The sequence below is a fragment of the Triturus cristatus genome, chromosome 1_2 (genome assembly GCF_964204655.1).
Source record: "Triturus cristatus chromosome 1_2, aTriCri1.1, whole genome shotgun sequence".
Classification (NCBI taxonomy): Eukaryota; Metazoa; Chordata; class Amphibia; order Caudata; family Salamandridae; genus Triturus; species Triturus cristatus.
Window position 1 is genome coordinate 1,090,300,956 of NC_140580.1, and position 23,661 is coordinate 1,090,324,616.

Sequence of the window (23,661 nt, forward strand, 5' to 3'; positions counted from 1 at the left end):
TCACATTTTATGCGCTTAAGGTGTTGCTACTAAACCAAAGTTAGTGGATGCAATCAAAAATGCTCCACCACCATCTAACAAGGATGAAGTGAGATCCTTCCTAGGGATGGTAGAATTTTATGCTAAATTTGTTGAAGGTTTCTCCAGTAAAGTTTACAATATTAGACAGTTACATAAAAGTAATATTACATTTGTATGGTCTGATTTATGTAAGAAAGAATTTGAAGATATCAAAAATGCCATTATTCATGCGCCTGTGCTATGTCCTTTTGACGTAAACTCCAAGTGCATTGTCACAGTGGATGCGAGTAACAAGGGTTTGGGTGGTGTCCTCTCCCAAATGGATGAAAAAGGAAACAAATCCATTGTGGCATATGCGTCCAGGGCACTCTCTCCTTCTGAAAGTACGTTTTTTGTTATTGAAAAGGAAACTTTGGCGTGTGTATGGGCCTTGGAACATTTTCGTAGTTTTGTTTGGGGCAGAGAGTGTATTGTCAGATCAGACCATAAACCTTTAGTCAAACTCCTTACCACTGAAGGATTGTTCAAAGCATCATCTAGGATTGCCAGGATGTCAATGCGTTTACAAGACTTAATTTACAAAGTAGAATATGTTCCTGGTAAGAGCAATGTTCTAGCAGATTTTCTTTCGCGCATGCCATTAGAAATACATAAATGCAAAGTGAATGAGTGGGATTCATTACATGTTACCCTAATTCATGATGAAAATCCTTTCTGTTTAGGAAAAAAAAATGGGAAGAAGAATATTTGAAAGAATCTGATTGGATTACTCTCATTTATTCGCCAAGGATGGCCAGAAAAATCTTAAATTTCCTCGAATCTCAAACCACTTTGGGAAGTAAAAAACGAGTTATCTATTAATGATAATACTATTTTTCGTGGAGATAAAGCTATTCCTCCAACTTCATTAAGAGAATCCATTTTAAGATTATGTCATGAAGATCATTGTGGCATAGTGTAAACCAAACAAAGGGTCAAAAATGGTACTGGTGGCCAGGAATTGATTTGTGTGCTGAAAGAGCCGTAAGAGATTGTATAATTTGTGCCAACTCAGATAAAGCATAAAAAACTTTAAGACCTGATATGTGTGAGCCTATCATACCAGACGGTCCTTGGCATACTGTGGCTATTGACATCATAGGCCCGATTGGTACTGCCTCTAAATATATAATCTCCATGATTTATGTTTTTTCGAGATGGCCAATCATAATGATTGTTGATAAAATTGATTCAGCCACTGTTTTACAATTTATTGATAGAGTTTTCATTGAAGAAGGTCTTCCTGTCCAAATCATAAGTGATAATGGAGTACAATTTGTGTCCAAGTTAGCAAAAGCTTATTTTGAGAGAGTAGGTGTAAAACACAAAACCACTTCATTGTATAATCCTAGTGGGAATGGCATGTGCGAGAGATTTAACAGAGTATTAAAAAATGCTATTCAAATCGCCGTCATGAAAGGGGCTGATTGGGAACTGCAAGTGTACAAAGCAGTTTGGACATATAGAACCAATGTTCATGAGGCATTAAAAATTTCTCCTTTTGACATTATGAGAGGACGCACTGCTAGAATCAAATGCAATCCAGATTGGTTACTCAAAAGTTCTAGTCTTGATATTTGCATGAATTCCATCAAAAATAATATTTCAGAAAAACATTTACAATATAAACGCATGTTTGATAATAAATATGGCTCAGGTTTGGTTGACATTAAAGCTGGAATGTGGGTCAAGGTCAAAAAACCTTGGAAAGTTTGTAAAGGAGAATCTCAATTTTCTAAACCTTTGTTGGTTAAGAAAGTTGTACGGAATGCTTTACTTTTGAGTGATGGCAAAGTTTGGAATGTCAGAAGGATTGCCATTTACAGAGGCAAGGAGGATCAAAAAATTTCAAAACCTCTGTTGTCTTTTGGAACTTTTGATGAAATTGATAGTCTAGCCACCATTTCAAACTCGTTGGATTCCAATCTAGATCAAATTGTGGAAAACAATATTGTTGGGGAGGAACGAGGTGGAGATATTGGAACCTTGGAAGATGTTGAACCTGTAATTGTTGATCCTGCTGAACTAGTTGCAGATGAAATTATTGAACCTGTCGAACCTGTAGTAGATGACATTTCTGGTAAGAAAAGAGTACGCTCCAAACCCAAGTGGATGGAAGATTTTGTATGTTACATATGTGAATAATTTCATTATATTATTAGATTTTTTTTTAGTATTCCCTTAAGGGGGAAGATGTGTCATGTTCTTTCCTTTAGAATTGTTTTCTTCTAAACCTTCTGGCTTCTACGAGCTCTCTGTTACAAAGCTCTAGATCTTTGTGTGAGCTCTGGGAAGACAGTTGCTGAAGAGAAGACCTGTGCAGGCTGCGTCCTGCCTTGCTCCTGTGTTTCAACTATTAAACAACTTCATTACTTAATTTCTGCGTGAAGTCGTACTTTACATGTGATTACTACTGATGCAAGTAATAAGGGACAAGGTGCTGTGCTAGCCCAGGTTGATTCGAAAGGGAAAGAGCATATTATTGTGAATGCTTCCAGATCCTTGTCTCCCTGTGAAGAGAAGTATCCGATTATCAAAAAGGAAGCGTTAGCTTGTGCGTGGGCACTTGACCATTTTAAATCACTAATTTGGGATAAAATGTGCACTCTACGTTGTGATCGTAAATAAACCTTTAATTAACATTTTGTCCACGGAAGGTTGAAATAACGTTTCCTCTAGATTAGCTAGGATATCTATGCGCATGCAAAACTTCACGTATAAAATTGTTGATACTCCAGGCAAGAGCAATGTTATGGCTGACTTTTTCTCTAGAATGCCAGTCATGCTGGAAAAATGTGAAGACAATAAGTGGAATAACTTCCAAGTAGCATTTGTACATGACCAAGGACATTCTTCTGTCAAAAAAGATGAGTGGGAACAAGAATTTAAAAAAAGATGTGATATTGCAAGAAACAATTCCATATGTCATGAATGGTTGGCCCCGCAAGGATGCTCTTAATGATGCAACTAGACATTTTTGGGAAGTGTGTTCTGAACTTTCTTTTAGTGATGGATTTCTGTTACGTGGTGAGAAAATTGTTCCGCCTGAAAGCTTGCGTGTGCCTATTGTGGAACTGTGTCATGAAGGCCATTCTGGTATTTGTAGGATTAAATCTCTTTTAAAAAGTTAATTCTGGTGGCCTGGCTTCGACAAGCTTGCTGAAAGAATTGTGAGAGAGTGTATAACTTGTTCTTGTGCTGACAAATCCTTGCATACTTTAAGTCCTCCCATGTGTGAATCTAACCTTCCTAGGAATCCTTGGGAGATGGTTGCTATTGATATAATGGGTCCAGTTAAGGACCATCACCAAGATTCATACAAGTATGTTTTAGTCCTGATAGATATGTTTTCTCGCTGGCCTGTCATGAGAGTCATGGAGAACACCGATACTGATGTTGTGTTGAAATTTCTGGATGACATTTTTGTTTGAGGGTATTCCTGCATGTTTACTGAGCAATAATAGTGTTCAGTTTCTTTAGAAAAATGCTAAATCTTGCTTTGAAAAACTTGGTATCAAACATAGAACTACCTCTCTATATAATCCTAGTGGAAACGGAATGGTTGAACGCTTTAACCGTGTGTTAAAGGACACCATTCAATTGGCTATTGGTGCTGGTGATGATTGGACCACACAAGTTGGTAAAATGGTCTGGGCTTATCGGGTCACTAACTCTGATGCTACTGGATTGTCTCCTTTCTTAATTATGCAAGGACGTACACCTAGGTCCAAATTCAATCCTGAGTGGTTATTCACTTCTGGTGTGGAACAGTGGTCTAGAGAGGAAGTTTGGAATAGAATGGAGAAAGTACAGGACAAAAGTAAGAGGTATTTTGATGATAAGCATGGAGTTAAAACTCCACAGATTGCTGTGGGTGATTGGGTACGTATTAAGAAACCTGGATTTATTGGTAAAGGTGATAGTTGTTTCTTTGAGCCTGAAGAGGTTGTTGAAGTTCTGCAAATTTCGGTAAGGCTCAGAGATGGGAAAGTTTGGAATCTTAGGAGAGTGGCCAAGTCTGGAACTGGTAGTGATGTTTCTAGTTATGATTGGATGGATGATGTGGAATCAAGCCAATCAGCTTCTGTTGCCAGTCAATCTGCTTCTTTTGTTCCCACCACTGTAGATGTACCACTTACTACAGAAGCTGTTAATGACGTGGATGATCAAGTGGTTGTTCAAAAACCTGTAAGAGAAAGGAAGGCCCCTGGTTGGTTGAAAGATTTTGTAGTGAATAATTCTTATAACTGAAAGATTTAGCAGTGTACCATCTTAAAACTTGTGTGTTATTCAACCAATTTGTTGTGCCATTCTGCTAATTAATTGTGTATATTTGGTTTAGTTCTAATTCATTTTTATTGTCATGGCTGCATACCTTGCTATACCTTCATACATATTTTATTGTACCTTTGTGTTTTTATTTCTTTTATTTTTCTCTCTTCCTGGTTTTGATTTATTATTTGTTTAAGGAGGGGGATGTGTCATATGTTGCTTAGTTACGTGGAGTGCTTGACTAGCAAGCATTCCTAGAATGTTTATATATGAACTGCTTGGGGGTTGTCAGTTGCGAGAAGGACACTGATGTACATGCCGGTGTCTTTGTATGCTCCTCAGCAATAAAGGATTCTATTTCATTTTTGAATCCAGTGTCTAATTCAACAGAAGACATCAAGTAGCCCAGAGACATCAAGCGACAGGCGTCTGTCTCACTCAACTGCCATGTCTCGTCTGCCTTGATGACTGTCTCTCAGTGTTGTTGTGCGTTCAGGGATAAGGGCCACAAGAAAAAATAACTTTTCAAGCTCAATCCAAGGTCTGCTGGTACCAACTATGCAAATTTCTTCTTCGTTTTATCAAACATAAGAGGAAGTGTAAGGGTTCCTCACGTTATTAAAAACTTAGCAACTCTTCCTATTTTTTTGGGAGGGGGGTATTAGTATGCCATTGCATCATGGAATCTCACGCTTACCTGGACCTCTGGATTTCACTGAAATTGTTTACAATTCTGTCCTTGTCTGATCAACAAGCCAACCCTACGCCAAGTACTAAAATATGTAAAACACCTGCACTCATTCCAAGACTTCAACGAAAGTCTCCAAGAGGAAGCATCCACACTCCTCTGGTAGGACCATCCTGAGACAGCCCCTTGCATTCACTCACAAAGCGGACAAGACCAAGTGGTACCATTGTTCTAACTGGGAATGGTTTAGGTGTGAGCCCAGCAGTTCAAATACACAGGTCACTCACTAGACAGGCACAAAGGACCTGATTACAAGACAGCCAGCCGGTTTTGGGTGCGAGGATTCTGGAGGGCCGGAATCCCCGACTCCAGCTGGTATCGCATCATCAAAAACAGACTATTCTGAGTTTTCTCACAAGAATGGAGAAAAGATACACGAACTACAAAAGCCAGATCCTTTTACATGTATATTTCAGAACAGCTGACATTTTCCACCTGCTCCGATCAGGTGGTAAGTGTCCGTAAGGAAGGGCGGAACAGTGTACGGGAGGTCGGAGGTATTACTTTTCGTTAACGGATAAGGGGATGGACAGGTGGAGTGGAGGCATTTGATTCCCCCTGTGGGGAGAATGTTTGCTCCCTCCGAGCTGCAGCCAGAGTTGGGCTGTGTTGTGCTGATACCCACAATCCCTGAAACAGTTGCGTGAAACTTGGTGTCTCTGGGCCTCGAATTATCAGGTGCGGAGTTTGCAGACCCAACAATTCAGGGTCCAGAAACCCTTGCACTTGTGAGTGGCAGAATTCCACTTACTGCTCAAGGTGGAACGCCCTCCCCCTGCCAACTCATAATCAGGGTTTAAGTGGGTAAGGGTGATAAGAATGACAGTCGGCACAGCCCCACAGGGGCATGGTCACTCACCATGCTGGATATCCTTCCACAGCACCCAGTACTTGGAATTATCTTCAAAGGTTACAAGACAACTCTCCTTGGAACTGCTCACCTGCAACACACCAAGAAAACACAAAGACATGCTCTTTAGATATTGCGATAGCAGCAATTCAGGCCACACCAGTATACACATAAAACAGTTCTCTTTACCCAGTCCTGCATTGCTAACCACCATCAACATTCAGTATTCTAGAACGTTGCTTCGTTTGATGGAGTTGTCTTGGTTTGGTGACGTTAGCTCGGGTTCCGATTCAGCAGATGGCCCATCTAATTAATGTTATGGCACAAGCACTTCTCATGGTTTCTGAAACAGTCAGGAATTGGGAAATAGTGCATGGAAAGTGTCTGTGCCTGTTCAGGGTGGCAGCCAGCGTTAACCCTTGTACACACTGTTCTTTTGTATTCTCTGATAAAATGTAATGGGTGTGATGGAGCGGGGATTCGCAAAAAGAAACCTGCTTGTATAAAGTACCACTGTAATATGTACTAATCGTAAGTAGTAAGTATTTTAACGTGCAAACACATATCACACGAGGGAAATTTTGCTTTGCAATATGCATGGAATTAATCGTAACAATACATAAATAACCAAATTTGTAATAATATTGTGTGTAGAACGTGTTATGAATGTATTGCATGGCACATTGCATGATGTATATGTAGTAAAAAGCATGACGTGTGTTGCTTTTGTCATAATTATTCATGCCGCTTTCTACCTATGCTATGCTAGGATAACTGTTAACATGGACTAGAATTAAGGTGGGTGGTTAACAGTGAAGATTTCATTACCACATTATTAATAAATGTCTGCTTTCTGTTCTTTTAGTAAATGGACGAGTCTCCATTTTGGGTTAAGTTAGCTGAACTGTGATGAGTGAAACTTGCAGCGCGCATAAACCACGTGGCTGAAAACGCTGAACAAGCTGAAAGAGCATGGCACGGTAAAGGACATGACGCTTGACATGCAGCCAACTCCAGTGACTCCGTGTGAAAACCCATAAAATGTTGAATGTATTAACATTTGTCCTTAATTTGATACTTTCACCTCATGAGAGAATAGGGATGTATACTGAATATGTGGGAACGAAAGTCTAACAATGGGGTCGTCAAAGAAGTATGACTTAATGATAGGGTGATCATCCGCCCCACTTTTTAACCGATCCCGTAGCTAGAATGGGTGACTTTAGCAACTTTAGTGGGACAGACATGTATGATAAGGGTTTACAGAATAGGTTATTTAGGGGAGGGGTCTGGCGGTTTTTGCTGCGAAGCGAGGGCGGCAGATGCGGCTGCTGCATTAGGGGTGAGGATAGAAAGGGTGCGCTGCTGATTGTCGGGTTGCAGAGAGGCCTAGCTGTTCCAGTCCTATCCTTATCTTGATCTTAGAGTCTTTAATCCCTGCCTCTTTGTCTGGGGGTCCCCTGCTGCTACCTAGGCCGAATTAAGAATTGATTTATGCACATGTCTGATGTCTCTTCATCTATCCCCTCCATGCAACCTGTTTCTTGAGATTGATTATTTGTTGACGGTTTAGAGTGTATTTTCTCTCATGAGGTATTTTCTAAGACTAATGCATTTTGAGTTAGATAAATTTAACAAAATTGCAACAATGAGTCTGTGTTTATTTTTGTTCATTTAGTAATTGAGTGACTGTTACCTTCAATTTTTCAACAAATTGGTCCATCGACAAAGAAGATGGAAATTTGAACAAGAAGGTTTATTGTGTAGATTATGAACTGTCTAAATTTCAACTGTTGAATATGAAGTGGTAAGAAATTTGCAAACTTGACACCAGCGCCACAGGGGCTTGGGTGTTTGTGTATGGGCCAAAGAAAATTAAATAACCCAGTGGTCCGCACTGGATCAGGTGCTAGTGAAGAAGGAAACACCTCCTGCCAATGTGTAGGCCCATCACTATGTCCCTCTACTCCCACCTTTTAAACCCACACTGTATGAAATGGTGTGGTGTGAGCAGGTTCAAGACCCCTCCATATCCCTGTAGGTCTACTTCTCCATTATACTGAAATGCTGTAAACGGGGGTTTTGGGTTTAGGTAAAGGCGCCACAGGGAAAATTTGCATGTATTTATATGTCCTGAACTTATTGATTGACGGTGCTACAAGGTGAGAAGTACCACCTGACTTCCCAGAATTATGAGCCTTTGCCCAGTACAATTCAGAAAACAATCCTTAGCACACGTACTACTTATATAAAATAAAGATGTAACGTGTTTTCACAGTGCAATTCAATCCAGTGTACAAAAGAAATGATTTAGTCTTTTTCTTCTAGATGGTTCTTTTATTCATTGTCAATCTTCTCCGTGGTTCATAACAGCCAGCCAACACGTGTTTCGTCGCTACATGGGAATGTGGTCCCGCGACTTTTACAAGGCTATTCTTGGCTTGGTATATATATTTAGTAGGTGGTGATATTGCAATCCTTGGCGAAATCCTGTTACCTTTCAGTACTTATTCGACTGAACAGTGATTCTGACGTGACGCCCGTCCCTGGTTTCCCGGTCTCGAGTGCACACTCGAGACCGGGAAACCAGGGACGGGCGTCACGTCAGAATCACTGTTCAGTCGAATAAGTACTGAAAGGTAACAGGATTTCGCCAAGGATTGCAATATCCCACAGTAACAAGTGACGCCATTACCTCAGAAACCATAGGTGGTTTGGAATTATCACCACCTACTAAATATATATACCAAGCCAAGAATAGCCTTGAAAAAGTCGCGGGACCACATTCCCATGTAGCGACGAAACGCGTGTTGGCTGGCTGTTATGAACCACGGAGAAGATTGACAATGAATAAAAGAACCATCTAGAAGAAAAAGACTAAATCATTTATTTTGTACACTGGATTGAATTGCACTGTGAAAACACGTTACATCTTTATTTTATATAAGTAGTACGTGTGCTAAGGATTGTTTTCTACTTCTCCATTATAGTGGATTGATGGGTGGGGCTCGTGCCACTGTTGAGGCCTTCTCGTTCTCCCAGCCACCAGTTTTACGCCGCAACTAACACTCCACTGGACGCAAAGGGGTGTGCGGTGGGTCCACCTGGGACTTGCAGGAGGTCCCCACGTCACTGTAACATGCCCAGTTCCTTGTACTGGATTAGTGTAATCGTAACCACATCCCTCACCCTCTGTGTCACGGTAACCACATCCCTCCGCCTACTCTGATAAGGGAAATAGGCTTATGAGGGGCTTTCTCAGAAATCACCGTGTTGTAACGCTAGCTTTAAAGAGTGGTGGAATCCCCTGGTATCAGAGGCAAAACAAATTCATGGTAACTTATAGCCCTAGGCTGTGCGGAAAGTGACCTGGTCATTATAACTTAAAACACAAATTTTACCATTATCTAAAGTGTGGCAATCAATATACCAACCTCGGAAGGATAGAAGGCCAAGTCTGCCTTGCTGGAATTCAAACTTATGACCTTCAGATAATTACACTCGTCAGTGGAAAACGGCCAGCTTGCTGAGCCATACTACCAGCTCAAATATCTTGAGACAAACGTTGGTGGGATCTGACTGGAGGTGGTTGTGTCTTACCCATCTGGGGCCTCCGCGTCATTAATTATTCAGGACCTCGTGACGTCTATATATGGCAGCGCCCACGAGCGTGCGCAAAGCTTTCTGACCTGTTTCTGAGCACCAGAGTTTGGTGAAGCTGGACATCCGCCCAAAAAGTGGTCACGTCTGCCCATTAGTGATCACTAACATTAAAGCACTCGTAATACGAAACTTTTTGCCGCTGTCCTGCATCCGTGCACTCTAAATAAGCTCAAAATATGAAAACTGCGGACTTTTTTGGACACACAGATGTTTTTTAATCATTTAACTTAAATGTTATCTGGTGTTCCCGATTAAATCAACAGAAAAGCACTGAAAATGTATGCGATGCGACAAACGCAAGAGTTGGTAACAGGGATGCTTTCGAAATAATCACGTTTTTAGCGAGAATATTCTGGGGCGATACGAAAACGTATTTTTTTTAGCATTCAGAAATCTATGAAACATAGCCACACACGTAAGATTTGACAGATTTACAAATTTAAAGGTACTTGCAAAAAACCTTAGTGATGTAAACGTATGCATTTCTCTGCCACGTGCCGCACTCATGTGACTTGTAAGCAGTTGCCTTTGGTGGAAATATGAATCAGCATATTTAACTACTTTTTCTATTTTATTCCACGGGTAATTTTTTTTCCCCACTGGAGGCTCCCCGCCTCGAACACTCCTATAGAATTTTGGGCGGGTTCCCTTTCCGCTCCCACCCTAGAAACAGTTACTGCAACGCCGCTTGGGAAGTGCACTACAAGCGCTTCCGAACCGCCATGCATCAAAAAATAAAAATTCTGCAGAGTAGAGAAAAAAAAACACAAGAGGAAGGAACGGCTGAACGTCATCGCATTGCTTTTGAGGTCCTTTCAAATCGGCGCGTTCATTCAGCCCAGTACGGCTCGGAGCCTTCAAGGAAGGGAGTTGCCTCACACAGCATCAATCAGGTCATGATGCGGTGGGGCAGACGGACGCCAAAGGCATTCATCCACAAAGGTACTGAACAGGCCCTACTGTGTACAGGGATTTTACAGTCCCAACAACAACTACAAAAGTCCCTCAAAATGTCAGAAATTACCCTTAGGCTGAATTGTCAGCATTTTCCACTCAGCCCTGGCTCAGCCTGGTGGACAGTTTTGGGTGCCTGGTGAGCACAGCGCCTGGATCCCAAGGCATGTTATTGGCAACTCACTCACCAGGAGCATGGCTTCCGCAGACCCGCCCACGCGTATCACCAGGGGTCGTAAAGGGATTTTACAGTCCCAACAACAACTACAAAAGTCCCTCAAAATGTCAGAAATTACCCTAAGGCTGAATTGTCAGCATTTTCCACTCAGCCCTGGCTCAGCCTGGTGGACAGTTTTGGGTGCCTCGTGAGCACAGCGCCTGGATCCCAAGGCATGTTATTGGCAACTCACTCACCAGGAGCACGGCTTCCGCAGACCCGCCCACGCTTATCACCAGGGGTCGTAAGGCAGGCCCATGCACCCCTGCGGTGCAGGGCGGCCCCTGCTATTTCAAGGGCCCCTCAACCCTTTATGGGCTCCCAATCAGGTGCATGCCACTAAATATCTGTGCGATATGGGAAACTCAGGGGCCCACTCTTCCCATTCTGCAGGGGGCCACCCATCATTTTGTGTTACAGAGCTGCACACGATGCAGCATGTTTCAAATAATATTGGCTCTCATCACGCCGTTCATTTGGTGAAAAACTGATATGTCACAGTGAGCAAAGGAGGAGCTGGGAAGCAGGGTCGCAGCTCCCCTGGTGCAGCAGGTGCAGTGGCACCAGGTACTAGAGGCCCCAAGGGTTCACCAAACACTAATTATTGCTGTATTTTATAATTCAGACAGCAGCTAGAGGGCTCATTACCTTCCTTGCACTAGGGCTCACAACACACTGGCTACGCTACTGTTGGAAAGCCCTAGGGAGAGTAGCTTTCCAGCGCACATGTTGGGAACTCTGCACACTTAATGTCAACTAAGGGTTTTGCATCCATTCCAGGACAGTGGAGGCGACTTCAGAAGCCTTTTCAGGCCGAAGCCTATCAGACAGTGCAGCTGTCCGATTTGCTAAATACATCTTGGGGACATTCAGAAAGCTTCCCTGGGAATGCATTCCACCCATTGCCTACCATTGGCTTTTTGGTTTGTAACTCACATTTTCTGGCTTTCTATTTGCTGGCTTTGTTTTAGGCGGTCAAGGGTAAGTTCGTCCCTCCCAAGGAGCAAAGCCTTTTAAAATCATCTCCCGTTCTATTCTTCCACAAGTGCTCCTTTCTTTAAACAGGCTTGCAAATCTTATTATCTTGTTACATTTGCTGTGCATTCAAAGACCGAGGTCAAATGTCAGGTCCTGTGAGGGATCTTGGTGTTTACTTTTCTTTCTCTGAATTCAAAGTGAGAGGACTTGTGTTACAATCTTGCTGGATATTGGGGGTGGCTTAAGTCCTTCATCAATTTCACCAAAACTACTGCTAACTTCCGATGCCCCTGTGTTAATAACATTGGCCAGCATCTCCCCTGCCAAACAGCAAGTCCCTGAGAAACACTGGTAATCAGTAAGGCGACCTATATTGCATCCGATTTCTTGTGGCACTCCCTTATCCACATTCTCACCGGGGCTAGCTATCACGAGTGTAGCAAGTGCAGTGGCACCACGGCCCAGAGAATTGAAGGAGCTGTTGCACCACAGTTATAGCTGTCTTTTACTTCCAAACTGGGGGCTCGTTTTACAAGCTTGCATGAGGGGCCATGGCACCCTCACAACACCACTGATCCTTCCCATGATAAAAGGATCAATTTCACCACCGAAATACCTTCAATCTACCATGACAATTACCAACCTCACTTCGCCAATGCCAAGTGGTTTGTCGGTCAAATATATGGCATAGTACAAAATGCTCATCTTTGTTTTCAAAGCCAAACAGGGCCTTACTACTCCATGCCTCTGCCCTTCGGTTACAAGCTTCTCCCCTTCTCAGACCCTCTGCTAGTAAGAACCTGCCTATCCCTCATCACCATCCCGAAAAGTAAATACACATATGTAAATGTCTTCCCTTTATATAGGTTGTCTTTAAATGTCTTTATTCTGCAAACTCTGTGTTTTACTCACTAAATACCAAACACAACTTATTATTTTTTGTCATCCATCCCATCTCCAAGTGTTATTATGCAGCACTTTCTTTTGTAAGTCTGGCACAACACGTTTGTTAACATAACTAAAGTATTACCTCAGCAAATACAGCACAAAGTTGAATAGTAATTATCATAACACAGTGAATACTATGTGGGTGTAGCTGTACGGCCAACTGTTCAGTTTAGCACCTCCTGAAGCAGAGCGCCCAGTGCTGAAACCTGTTCACAACCAAATGAGTCATTTTTGTTGTATTTGAGTAAGCGCCCATCTGTCCAGCCACAAACTCCACCCTTTATGAAACTGTAATTTTTTCAATACCACAAGCTATTGTTGGTTCTTTTTTTGAATAATCGGAGATCTTTGCACAATTTTTGCACCAGGGCTCTTTTTGATAAAAGAAAATAAATACCTCCAAGAATAAATGTGTGGACTTTTGTCAATCAATTAACTATTTTTAACCAACATGCTCGGTGTTTGGCACAAACAGATAAACAATTCGATGGCATGGCATTGTTAATAATGCCAGTTTTACAAAGCAGAAATTAACATGAACTGGGCCTTGCTAATTGTTTTTACTGTCTGCATAATACAGGAGCTGAAGGGGGACATTTGGCCACTACAAGAGGTGTATCACGAATGGTACATGATTTGCTGCTGCTATAGAGTTGATTTTTTTTTTAATGGTGGTGTTTTGTCAATCCCTGACCTTCTCGGGAACTAATCTAGGGACACAAAAAAGAACTGTATGTCAAAGCATACATTTTAATTTACAGATTCCAGACAAAAAATATGACACGTGTACAAAAATACAGATCTTTAAAAAAGACCTGGTGCACTGCAACAACTAACCCTGTAAATTATGCAACATTGATGTTAGTGGCAAAACACCTAGACCCATTTAGTGCAATGCATGCAAGCATCCCCAAATCCTTTTGCACAATTCTAATTCATGCAAGTAGAACATTTTTGGCATGTAAAAAACAACAATTTAAACTTAGAACAGATTCTAAATTTCTAATTGATAAAAAGTACAGTAGTTTTCATGCATGCACGCCTACCCTCTTTATCTTTCCGAGGTAGTAGAGCCCATCGGTCCACCGACAGAGCACATACTGGCCTTCGGTGAGGGTGGTCATCTGCTCCTTCCACCCGCTGTGGTTCCTGGGTAATGCTTCGATGGCTGATTGAGATAGGTGGCTGACCGCGTAGACATCCTGGGTAGTTGGCTGCAAAGCATGGTTGGCCATCAGCTTCCCTGCAACCCTACTGAGAAGAGGCAGATGGATGCATTGGTTTTTTTAAAGACAGCATCGCCCTTCCAAAAATCCCTTACGTTCAGTCATGGCTGCCAACAAACTACGAAAACAAAAAGCTAAGTAAGAGGGTCCTAGGGATAAGTTTAAAGACCAACACAGCAAAAATCCCCAAATCAATAATCAATATACAAAAGAATACTGTGGGTCTTGAGTGTCGGATCAGAGCATGTAATGCTAGAGCAAGAAAGAGAAGGAGAGTCCGCAAATAACCGTGGCGGGTATAAAAACCTCCACTGAGGTTTTAAGTTCCCATCACCCACCGGTGGTGGTTCTTCATCATTTGGGAACTAAGGACGAACCCCGGAGTACCAGTCACTATGTTGGTTGTGGTGGTACCCTGGTTGTCCAAGGCAACCGTGCCAAATTGTTACCAGCGGGTGATGATTGCAGTGCGAGAAAGTGATGAAAAAAAATAGTGAAGTTAAAAATGACTACCAAAACACTGTGTAATTTTATTCTGGCGCTATCTTGGTGTCAAGATTAAAACCAAGTGTTGACAGCTTAAACAAATAACTGTCAGATTACAGGTCTACATGTTTCGGCTGTTGGACAGTGGAGTCCGAGCTCTCGTCAGGACCATGTAAACGCTACTGCAAAACGTGATCGAAAATAATAATAAAAACTGAATCAACGGTTGGTACCCAATACAACCTGGTAGAGTCCTGTGCGTCACATTGGAAACGTTACAGGCATTGTCTGGAGGATGGCCTCCGAGTCAATGTGGGTACGCACCTCGCCTCGCCTGGCATCCGCTCAGGACTATGAGGCACCGCTCTATCCGTCGGTACCCCGCTCCAAATGTCAGAGCTGGAAGGGGAGGTGACATTTGGAGCGGGGTACCGACGGATAGAGCGGTGCCTCATACAACCGTTGATTCAGTTTTTATTATTATTTTCTATCACGTTTTGCAGTAGCGTTTACATGGTCCTGACGAGAGCTCGGACTCCACTGTCCAACAGCCGAAACATGTAGACCTGTAATCTGACAGTTATTTGTTTAAGCTGTCAACACTTGGTTTTAATCTTGACACCAAGATAGCGCCAGAATAAAATTACACAGTGTTTTGGTAGTCATTTTTAACTTCACTATTTTTTTTCATCACTTTCTCGCAATGCAATCATCACCCGCTGGTAACAATTTGGCACGGTTGCCTTGGACAACCAGGGTACCACCACAACCAACATAGTGACTGGTACTCCGGGGTTCGTCCTTAGTTCCCAAATGATGAAGAACCACCACCGGTGGGTGATGGGAACTTAAAACCTCAGTGGAGGTTTTTATACCCGCCACGGTTATTTGCGGACTCTCCTTCTCTTTCTTGCTCTAGCATTACATGCTCTGATCCGACACTCAAGACCCACAGTATTCTTTTGTATATTGCCAACAAACTACAACATTTGACAGGCACTTTGTTTGGCACATAACACAGAAATCCAGGACTCATTGCACAAAGTGGCACTGCAGCATTGTCCAGCAATGTGCCGGCGCGTGCAGGTTCAAAGATGGAGGCACATCCTTGTGAGTTCAAGCCCATAGGCTTTGAGACGCCAGAATCCCAAATCTGAGATCCCAGTCTAACTTCACACGGTTCAGAAAAGAGAACTTTTAAATCTGTCTACAACTAGGTTTTCACATTAAAGGAGCTACAACCTTAGTAAGCCGACTCTCAGGAGCTCCACAGGTTGAACCAAATTGGACCAAATCCGCAAGAATTCCAGCACCCTGAAGTAAAGGAAGGGAGACGCCCAGCGCTTTACAAAACTTCCAAAATAAATAAATACAAAATAAATAAAGATGTATTTAAACAACTGAAATTGTGACTCTGTTTACTTGTTTTTAATTTGGTCTGTGGCTACAGAAAGAAGCAACGGTTGTGTAAATCATCACCAGGTGCACACGGAAGAGCAGAAATGATGTCAAATGAAGACTGAATATATTAGGTTACTAACGGCCACAAAATACAGGCGCATGAACAATTAGTAATTTGTCTACCAAAATATATATACATATATATGTTAATGCCTTATTTGAATTATATTTGGGAATAAATAAAATCTTTAACAAAAGTGTGATCAAATGTGTGTGGTGCTTTGCGCGTGACCTGAACTGGTTAGACTGGGGCAGAGCATCTGGTAATGTGTTAAATACAAATGTAAGGACGGAATATAGAATCGGAGAGGAATCACAGGTGTGTACAGAATTAGTACACTTGTGGCAACTGCAAAGATTTCACAACTCCCCTTAGGGTCACAATGCTTTACCAGTCATCCATCTCAAACATAAGCCTTTCATCTGTCCCGAAATATTAACCCTTCTCTCTTTTTCTCTCTTTTTTCCCCTCTTTTCCCTGTCCCCTTTTTTTTCTTCTACAGTTGATCACCCGGGTTAGGCTCAGGGTATCCATATAAACGCTATGTATGCATACCTAAACTTTACCTTGGACACCCTTGCTTACCCTGCTATATGCTTTCTGTATACCTTGTGAAAACCAATAAAGTATTTTGAAAAAAAACACCCTTCTTCTATCCCTAAACATAAATACCTCCTCTACCCATTCCCAACTTCTCTTCATGAGCTCCTATTGGTCATCCTCAAGTGTCATCTTAGTTTGTCTCAAACTTTGCACCATTGCCTTGTTATCACTGGTTCCCTAATGCATTTGCTTCTGGTTAGAGGCTCCAGGCACTCGCAACCATGCTGGTGAATACATAGTTCTGCCAGGAAGTCCATTCCTCCGCCCTGGTCATGTGACACGCCTTCTCTTAAAAGACCACCATATTTCAACAGTAGGATGCATGATGTAGTGCCAGAAAAAGAACTGGTGCTACATGCATCCTACTGAACCCTAACACATCGCTACTGGAAAATGGCTTTGCTTTTAGATGAGTTACAAAATCGTAACCATCAAATAGGCTCCTGAGATTACTCCAGAACTTTGTCCAAATTATTCTTTATGGATTCATAAGAGGAAAAATAGGTAGATCAGAAGGACACAACTAATGCCTGTTCAGTTTCTACTAGATACCTCCTGGTGACAATCTTTTATTCACCCCTAGGGCCAGGTTTGTGTTTTCAAGGAAAGGACTCAAGAAATAAAGGATTTGGATTGCTACAGTAGATGAACTGGCTGAGTCAAAGTATCCACAATCCTGCATAACTATAAAATGGAGTGCCTCGCTAGAACTCTAAGTACGACATGTAAGACACTATATCCTTCTACTCATTAACCTAATGTAGACCTCAACAGATGGTCAGTCCTTCCACTGGCACTGAACCCACAGGTAGAGAATTTTAAATTTTACACGCTCGTATGGCTCCTTTAGCTGTACCAATGTGCCCACCCCCACGTCCTGTTTTTACAAAATTTATTGTTGAGAATAGATACTAGTGACTGCAAATTGAAACAAAAGGTGTGCGCTGATGCCCCACTTGCAGTCACACATTCCCACCAGATGAATACGTCTAATGGAATGGAACTTTCAAGCCTTCGGATATAATCACCTTGACAACCTAGCTAAACCAAACAAACCTTGCTATTGACTTAGTAGTGACAGGTTTTCTCAGCACTTACTCTGAAAGGCTACAATTGATTGCTTTTTAGATTTAAGACGTACTTCACTGGCATCTCTTTCTTCACCGCTTCCCGTACTTCTTACCCATCACCTTGTTTGCTTTGTTCGTCTCCCACTCTGCTACGCATGGCTGTCATTTCTTGACAATAGCATTGACGTAACTGCATGTTGGGTCTTTAAAATAAATTACTAATTATTCTTTAAATCATATGCAAGGTATTAAAATCCATACAATCCTTTATTGGTGCACTGATACTGCATGTTCATGTTTTATTAACGCTAATTTAATAAGAGTAATATATAAAAGGACAAAAGGGGCAGTTTCTTTGCAAGGAAACAATACTGAGTCCTTATATGAAATGTACTAAGTTATGAGGCCCAAGAAAAAAAAGCGGAAAGACCATTAACGTGCTTTCTACTGCATATGTGCCTCGTCAACAGTAATCTAATGCGAACAACAGGGAGTCCCACGCGGTTCGACTACATATATAGTTAGTAGTAGTCTGCAGGCAGACTGCATGAGGGTCCACAGAAAGCTCTCCCCTTCCCACCCCACAACAACGTAGAGATTGGATTACCTTTGGCATTACCTAAGACCACTCACCTACAACTGCTCACTACAATAAGAGCAAGCCTGAAAAAAGCCCCGGCATACTGTGCTCCAAGGAGGCAAAACATGCTGTTACCAGTGAATAGTAGGACTATGAATCAATAAAACTGTATGTGCCCCTGATAGACTAAGGATACCTACAGAATCTTTTGCTCTAATACATATTCTGTATAAAGTAATTAAGAGCTCTTTAAAAAGTAATATTACAAAATGTAATTGAATTGTACTCATCGCAGGCAAGGCCCCTACTTTTCAAACTTGTCCTGCACTGGGCTTAATAGCAATGTAGTAAGAGTTACCTAGCACATAAGGAAGGCAATATTGGGGACGGTCCATATACCAAAGCCTTTTTTTCTTTACACGACCAATAACAACTCCTTACTATCTGATTGATTACTTACAACAGCAATGAAAAATTATTTCTGTAATTGGACACAGCCTAATGCACTCACAGAGCATGCATGGTAGGCCTGGGGTAACTCATACGAACAAGTGTGACCAAATCTTACTGGGCAACGAATACCTCGTCTCAGGTCACTGGTACCCTGTAAATCGCCTAAACCAATATTTACAAGTTCCCAACCGCTATTAGTACTCCAACCTCTTCCGTCTTCTCCTCTCTTTTGACTTCTTCTCTACAAGGCATAACACTAGCTCTGCCAACAAAGAACCTCAGGACCATAGCTACCTTTATTCGTTTGCTGATTCTAAGGTTCTCCTCTCATTCGGTTCCTTCAGTTTCCTGTCTTCTCCTCAACTTTGAACTTCTGCCGCCCGGTGATTAGATCACTAAGTTCATCCAATAATGATCTGCTTTTAAATATCCACAGATTCTTCTCACACTAAAGTAAACCTTTGAGAAAGTTATGGTATTTGTCTTATGCATTGGTCTTCACTCCAGTTCACCATATGAATCATTGGATCTTCCCTTATTTGCATCTTTGAACTGTTTTGTCACCACCTTGTTTTATGCATAAAACCAATAAAAATATCTGGCAAAAACATTGTCATCAGACTTTAGCTCTTAATTCCTGAAAAGGCTAGGCGCTCATAAGGCTGAAAACGGACCCCCATTCAAAATAACAGATTCGCCCGCAAATCGAAAAGAGAATATTTTTCTTGTCTAATAATTACGTGAATTGCAACTGCTTATACAAACATTAAAATTCCTGTAGATTTTCTGAAACTTTCTTTCAAAGAATGTCGAAAGTAAATGAACATTGCTGCAGTCAGTAAGGAAAGGAACAATTTAAAGATGGCGAGTTATGTCACAATAACCATCCAATCACAGACTGTTTGCAGCAATATGCATGCAGAAGGATCATGTGCCATGTTGGCACCAACAAGCACTGTGCAGTGTATCCTCTCTTTGAAGTGGAGCCGCTTTAAGAAAAGAAAAAAGTTAAATTGCTATTATTCCTAACTACCAATATGTCTGTCGCTTACAAAGCATTGCAAACCATGTGTCATTTTCATTGCTTTTGCTTGGTCTCCTGGCCTCAGATTTGAGGCTTAACTTCGAGTTGATTGGTGCTGTAGAACGTAATAAGACACTGCTCCAGTTACCACATCAGTTGTACAATGTAGAGTACTGAGGTTAAGCCCCGTTTAAATTTTTTTTTAAATCCAGAAAAAGCCTCATCGCCTCCAAGAATAAGGGTCAGGAAGTCAGTCTTCCGCAGACTGGACTTTGTTGAGGTTTCTTCAACTCGCCTGCCTTCTATTTTTACTCTCAGAACTGAAACCTCAAGGGCCATATGAAGTAGAGTGCCAAGAATGCGCAACAGGAGTCTGCGCTTGTCTTGGCACCCCCAGGGTGGGAATACTACATAGGGGGTCCGCAGATGCCTGTGCAGGCCAGTCTGCAATATAAACAGGGCTGGTGCACTTACAGTGCCGGCACTATCTTAAGAAGGTGTTGCCTCATATGCATGGGGTGTGGCCCCATGCAAATGAGGCAAACACTTTGCAACTGCTGGTTGTGGGCGCACAGGCAAAGAAGTCTTCAGGAGGTGAACTGACTGTGCACCACAAAAAGACAGCCCCCCTAAAAGCAGCCCTCTGAAGGGGAGAAAGTGGGCCTCATGCACCTACCAGACATTTCACGGCAGGCGGTTACAGTCGCTCACTGTATCTGCCTGCAGAGGGTCTCTATTCCCCCGTTTGATGCAGATGTGGGTGCCACATGCACAGTGGAAGAAGGACCAACTGCTTCAAGCAGCCGTTCCACTTCACTGCCCCCAGGGCGCCCGCAAGTTTGCATCTGCCCTGAGAGCGGAGTATCAGCAACTGGGCCATCTGTTTGCACCCAGAGCACCAATTTATAGCAGTGTGGCTGCATACATGAGGACAGTGCGCCCCATTTTTAATATGGCCAGAGAATTTCATGTAGACCAATCCCTAACTATTGACATTCATTTTTAGTTCATTTTAGTTGGGGGAAGTATGCATAAAAAGTGGAAAGACTTCCAAAATAATGTTTTTGGCTTGGAACTGTATTACTTCCTCCCAAAAGGTTACCTGAATGCGTTACAAAACTATGATACTTCAGGAAAAAAGTGACTGAGTGGATGCTGCTTCCTACTGACCCCTGAAACATGCAACATTGAGGTGCAGTGAACCCCAAAAGCAGGCTTGCTATGACCAAGTGTTGCTTCTTCGGTTACTGTGCTACATTTGGACTCCCTCTGCCAAAGGCTGCAGTTCCCTATATTTGGATGAACAAAGAAGATGCAAAGATGGTAAAGCACGTCAGGCATCTGGACCACAAAAAGTCCCACATCAACGAAAAACACAAACCTGCGCCGAAAAACAAGCTCAAGCACATTACAAGGACCTGCTTTAGAGCTGGGAAGTAATGGTAAATCTACAGATTTCTACAGGATATACTACATTCCGAGGAGAATCCACAGGAGAAAGTCAGTTTCAGAGATAAGAGGTGTGATTTTTTTTTTTAAACATACATCTGACAATTGGTTGATGCGGAGATCAAATGAATGTGTTTTGACAAAGTTGGGTTTTAATCCATGGTACAACACGCGCATTTGGCAGGTGACACAAGTCAGGGTACAATAATGCACACGGATGAGGAGTCAATGTACAGGGATTTGCAAGATAAGTGAATTTAAGGAGCTATGCTCGACGATGAAAGGACAAGTCAACACAGAGGCATCTGGCAGATGATTAAAGATTGCACAGGGATTTGGCACATAACAAGATGATGTATAGCCATAAGTCAGATGATGAGTTAATGTATAGAGAAAGGCACATGACGGGTCAATCTACAGGAAGACAGCTCACATGGATTCAGCGAATGATGTGATCTTGTGTCACCGAATAGAGATTAGAAAGTGGACAAGTCTATGTATTGTGACTTAGAAGGTAAGTCAATGTACAGGATTTGCAATATGCTGAGTCACAGTACAGGCACTTGTGAGATGACAAGTTTAGCGTACACAGTTTTGGCTCATGACGAGTCAATATAAGAGAAAAAAAGTTAATGTACCAGGATGAGGTGGATGAGGAGATGATTAACCAATGAGAAATGATCTGGGCAGATGGTAAGTCAATTTGAAAGGATTTTGCAGTTGATAAAATGACAAGCAATGAATAAGTATTTGGTGGGTGAAAAAAAAATGAAGACATTAAGCTATTGCTAAATTATTAGTTAATGTACATCAACGAGCCAGAGAACAGGATGACGAGTCGGTGTACAATAAGAACTCTTAAAAGACCATAGTTAAGGGTTTGTGTTCATGAATAGGTGACGTGGAGCCACACCTGGGTTCAGAATCCACTTTACGGAATGGTAATTACACTTTTATCAACAACTTTGGTTTATGCTTAGGTTAACTTCGGATTCATCCAATTCAGTTCCACCCTGTAATGATTACTGCCTGCGTGTAGTACGCGTGTAATGCAAGAATAACACAACACTTCAAATAGAAAAAGCAACACAATATACAGTAATCCCATTACAGCTGTTCTAAAACTGGTTCTGCGTGGGTCCGACCTCATCTAAATGAGGGGGCTTGAATGCGAACTCACGGACGTATCTTGCCACCTTGCATAATATTGGCAGACTGTTTGCTATACAAATGTCAAAAACACAACATAACACGTAGAGCGAGGTCACAAGGCTAACCCGGTCAGCAGTAATATTCACATGCCCATGTACAATGGTGTTACTGAAAAAAGGGACCCTGGGTGTCTTTGTACCAGGTTGATATAGCACAGATCTAGCTCCAATTTGCACTGCAGCGCTACATAGAGAACTTTATATTATTATTATACCAGAAGCATTCTGAAAATAAGCTTCTGTGGTGTGTGGGGGAGTGGAGGAGGGACGTTGGAAGGATAATTTTTTTTTTTAAGACTGATTAACAGAATCCTTTATGTCCTGGGAAACAAGGGTGGGAAAGTCAAAATGGGACAGTACACTGTACAATATGATTCTAAATATTTACAGTTTTGGACACGAGCTGATAAAATGACTTTCCTAGAATCACAGTTTAAGGGTCTGTGCCAGTAGAGATTTATAGTCGATCTCTTTAAGGTTCAAGCATCAGCAGCCCCAGACTTCATCTTCTCCTAGCTGGACCAAACCGAAATGTTAGTACTTTCATTTAATCGAAATGCTTCATGAGCTTTACAAACTTCTTGATAAACCTTCGATTATTCATATAAAACGACAAAATAGTTTTATTTGACCTTTACAAAACTCTGCAAACCAATTTAATTGCCACCTCCTTTAGGGGTTTGGCTTGCTAAATGTTTTTTTCATTAAGATCGACAAAAAAAAAATTGTGCAACTGTACTGAATCAGGACAAAATGATGTGATGTTCCTTTATATAAAGATTTGCCTTTAGTGTGCTTATCAAGAGAAAATATGACAACTCTATAAAACGTGACAGTAAGCTGAATATTGGGAGAGGTCACTTGATTATATTAAATCATATCCGTCTACAATATAGCAGTAAAACCAGGAAAAAAAACTTATTTTTATTAGCTCTATCCGCGTTCAGTTTAAAGAAGACATCAGGAAGAACTGCTCCTTTAAGTTATTAGGGGCCAGATATACTAAGATTCAATTCACAAAAAGTGGTCGAATAGCCCACTGACTTTGAGAGTCAAATCAGATTTTGCGAACTGACCTATTTTCTGATAGGTTGGTTCACAAAACTGGGAACCGCAAGGAGTCGCACAACAACCTGTTTAAGTCATATTTATTAGGCAGGTCGTAATATGCGCTCACCTCAAATTGGTCACAATCATAGGGAGGGTGACCTTAAAACGGCAGCAGACCATCATCCCTTCTAAAATTGAACACTTATGTTTTTTTACGGCAGCCCCAGTTCCTTGAAGATCCAGGTCTCAATACAATAAAAAAAAAAAAAAAAAAAAAAAGCAGGCAGTGGTACATATTCCTGCCACGGTTCCCACCCCAATTCCCAAAAGGTAAGGGGTGAAAAGTGGGTTCCTTCT

The 23,661-nt window shown here is 41.8% G+C and overlaps 1 protein-coding gene across 2 annotated transcripts in view; it reads right to left on the minus strand.

The window, feature by feature from the left end:
* Positions 1 to 23,661, minus strand: part of PHF19 (PHD finger protein 19) — a 237,318-nt gene that overhangs the window by 185,936 nt on the left and 27,721 nt on the right. Inside the window, exons 2-3 of one of the 2 annotated variants that reach the window (XM_085613556.1) lie at positions 13,737 to 13,944; positions 5,940 to 6,021 (exon numbers count right to left, since the gene is read on the minus strand). In XM_085613556.1, the coding sequence (XP_085469682.1) occupies positions 5,940 to 6,021; positions 13,737 to 13,925 (271 nt within the window). In that variant the 5' untranslated portion in view covers positions 13,926 to 13,944. The remainder of the gene's footprint in view (positions 1 to 5,939; positions 6,022 to 13,736; positions 13,945 to 23,661) is intronic. The other variant, XM_085613564.1, reaches the window with a different exon arrangement.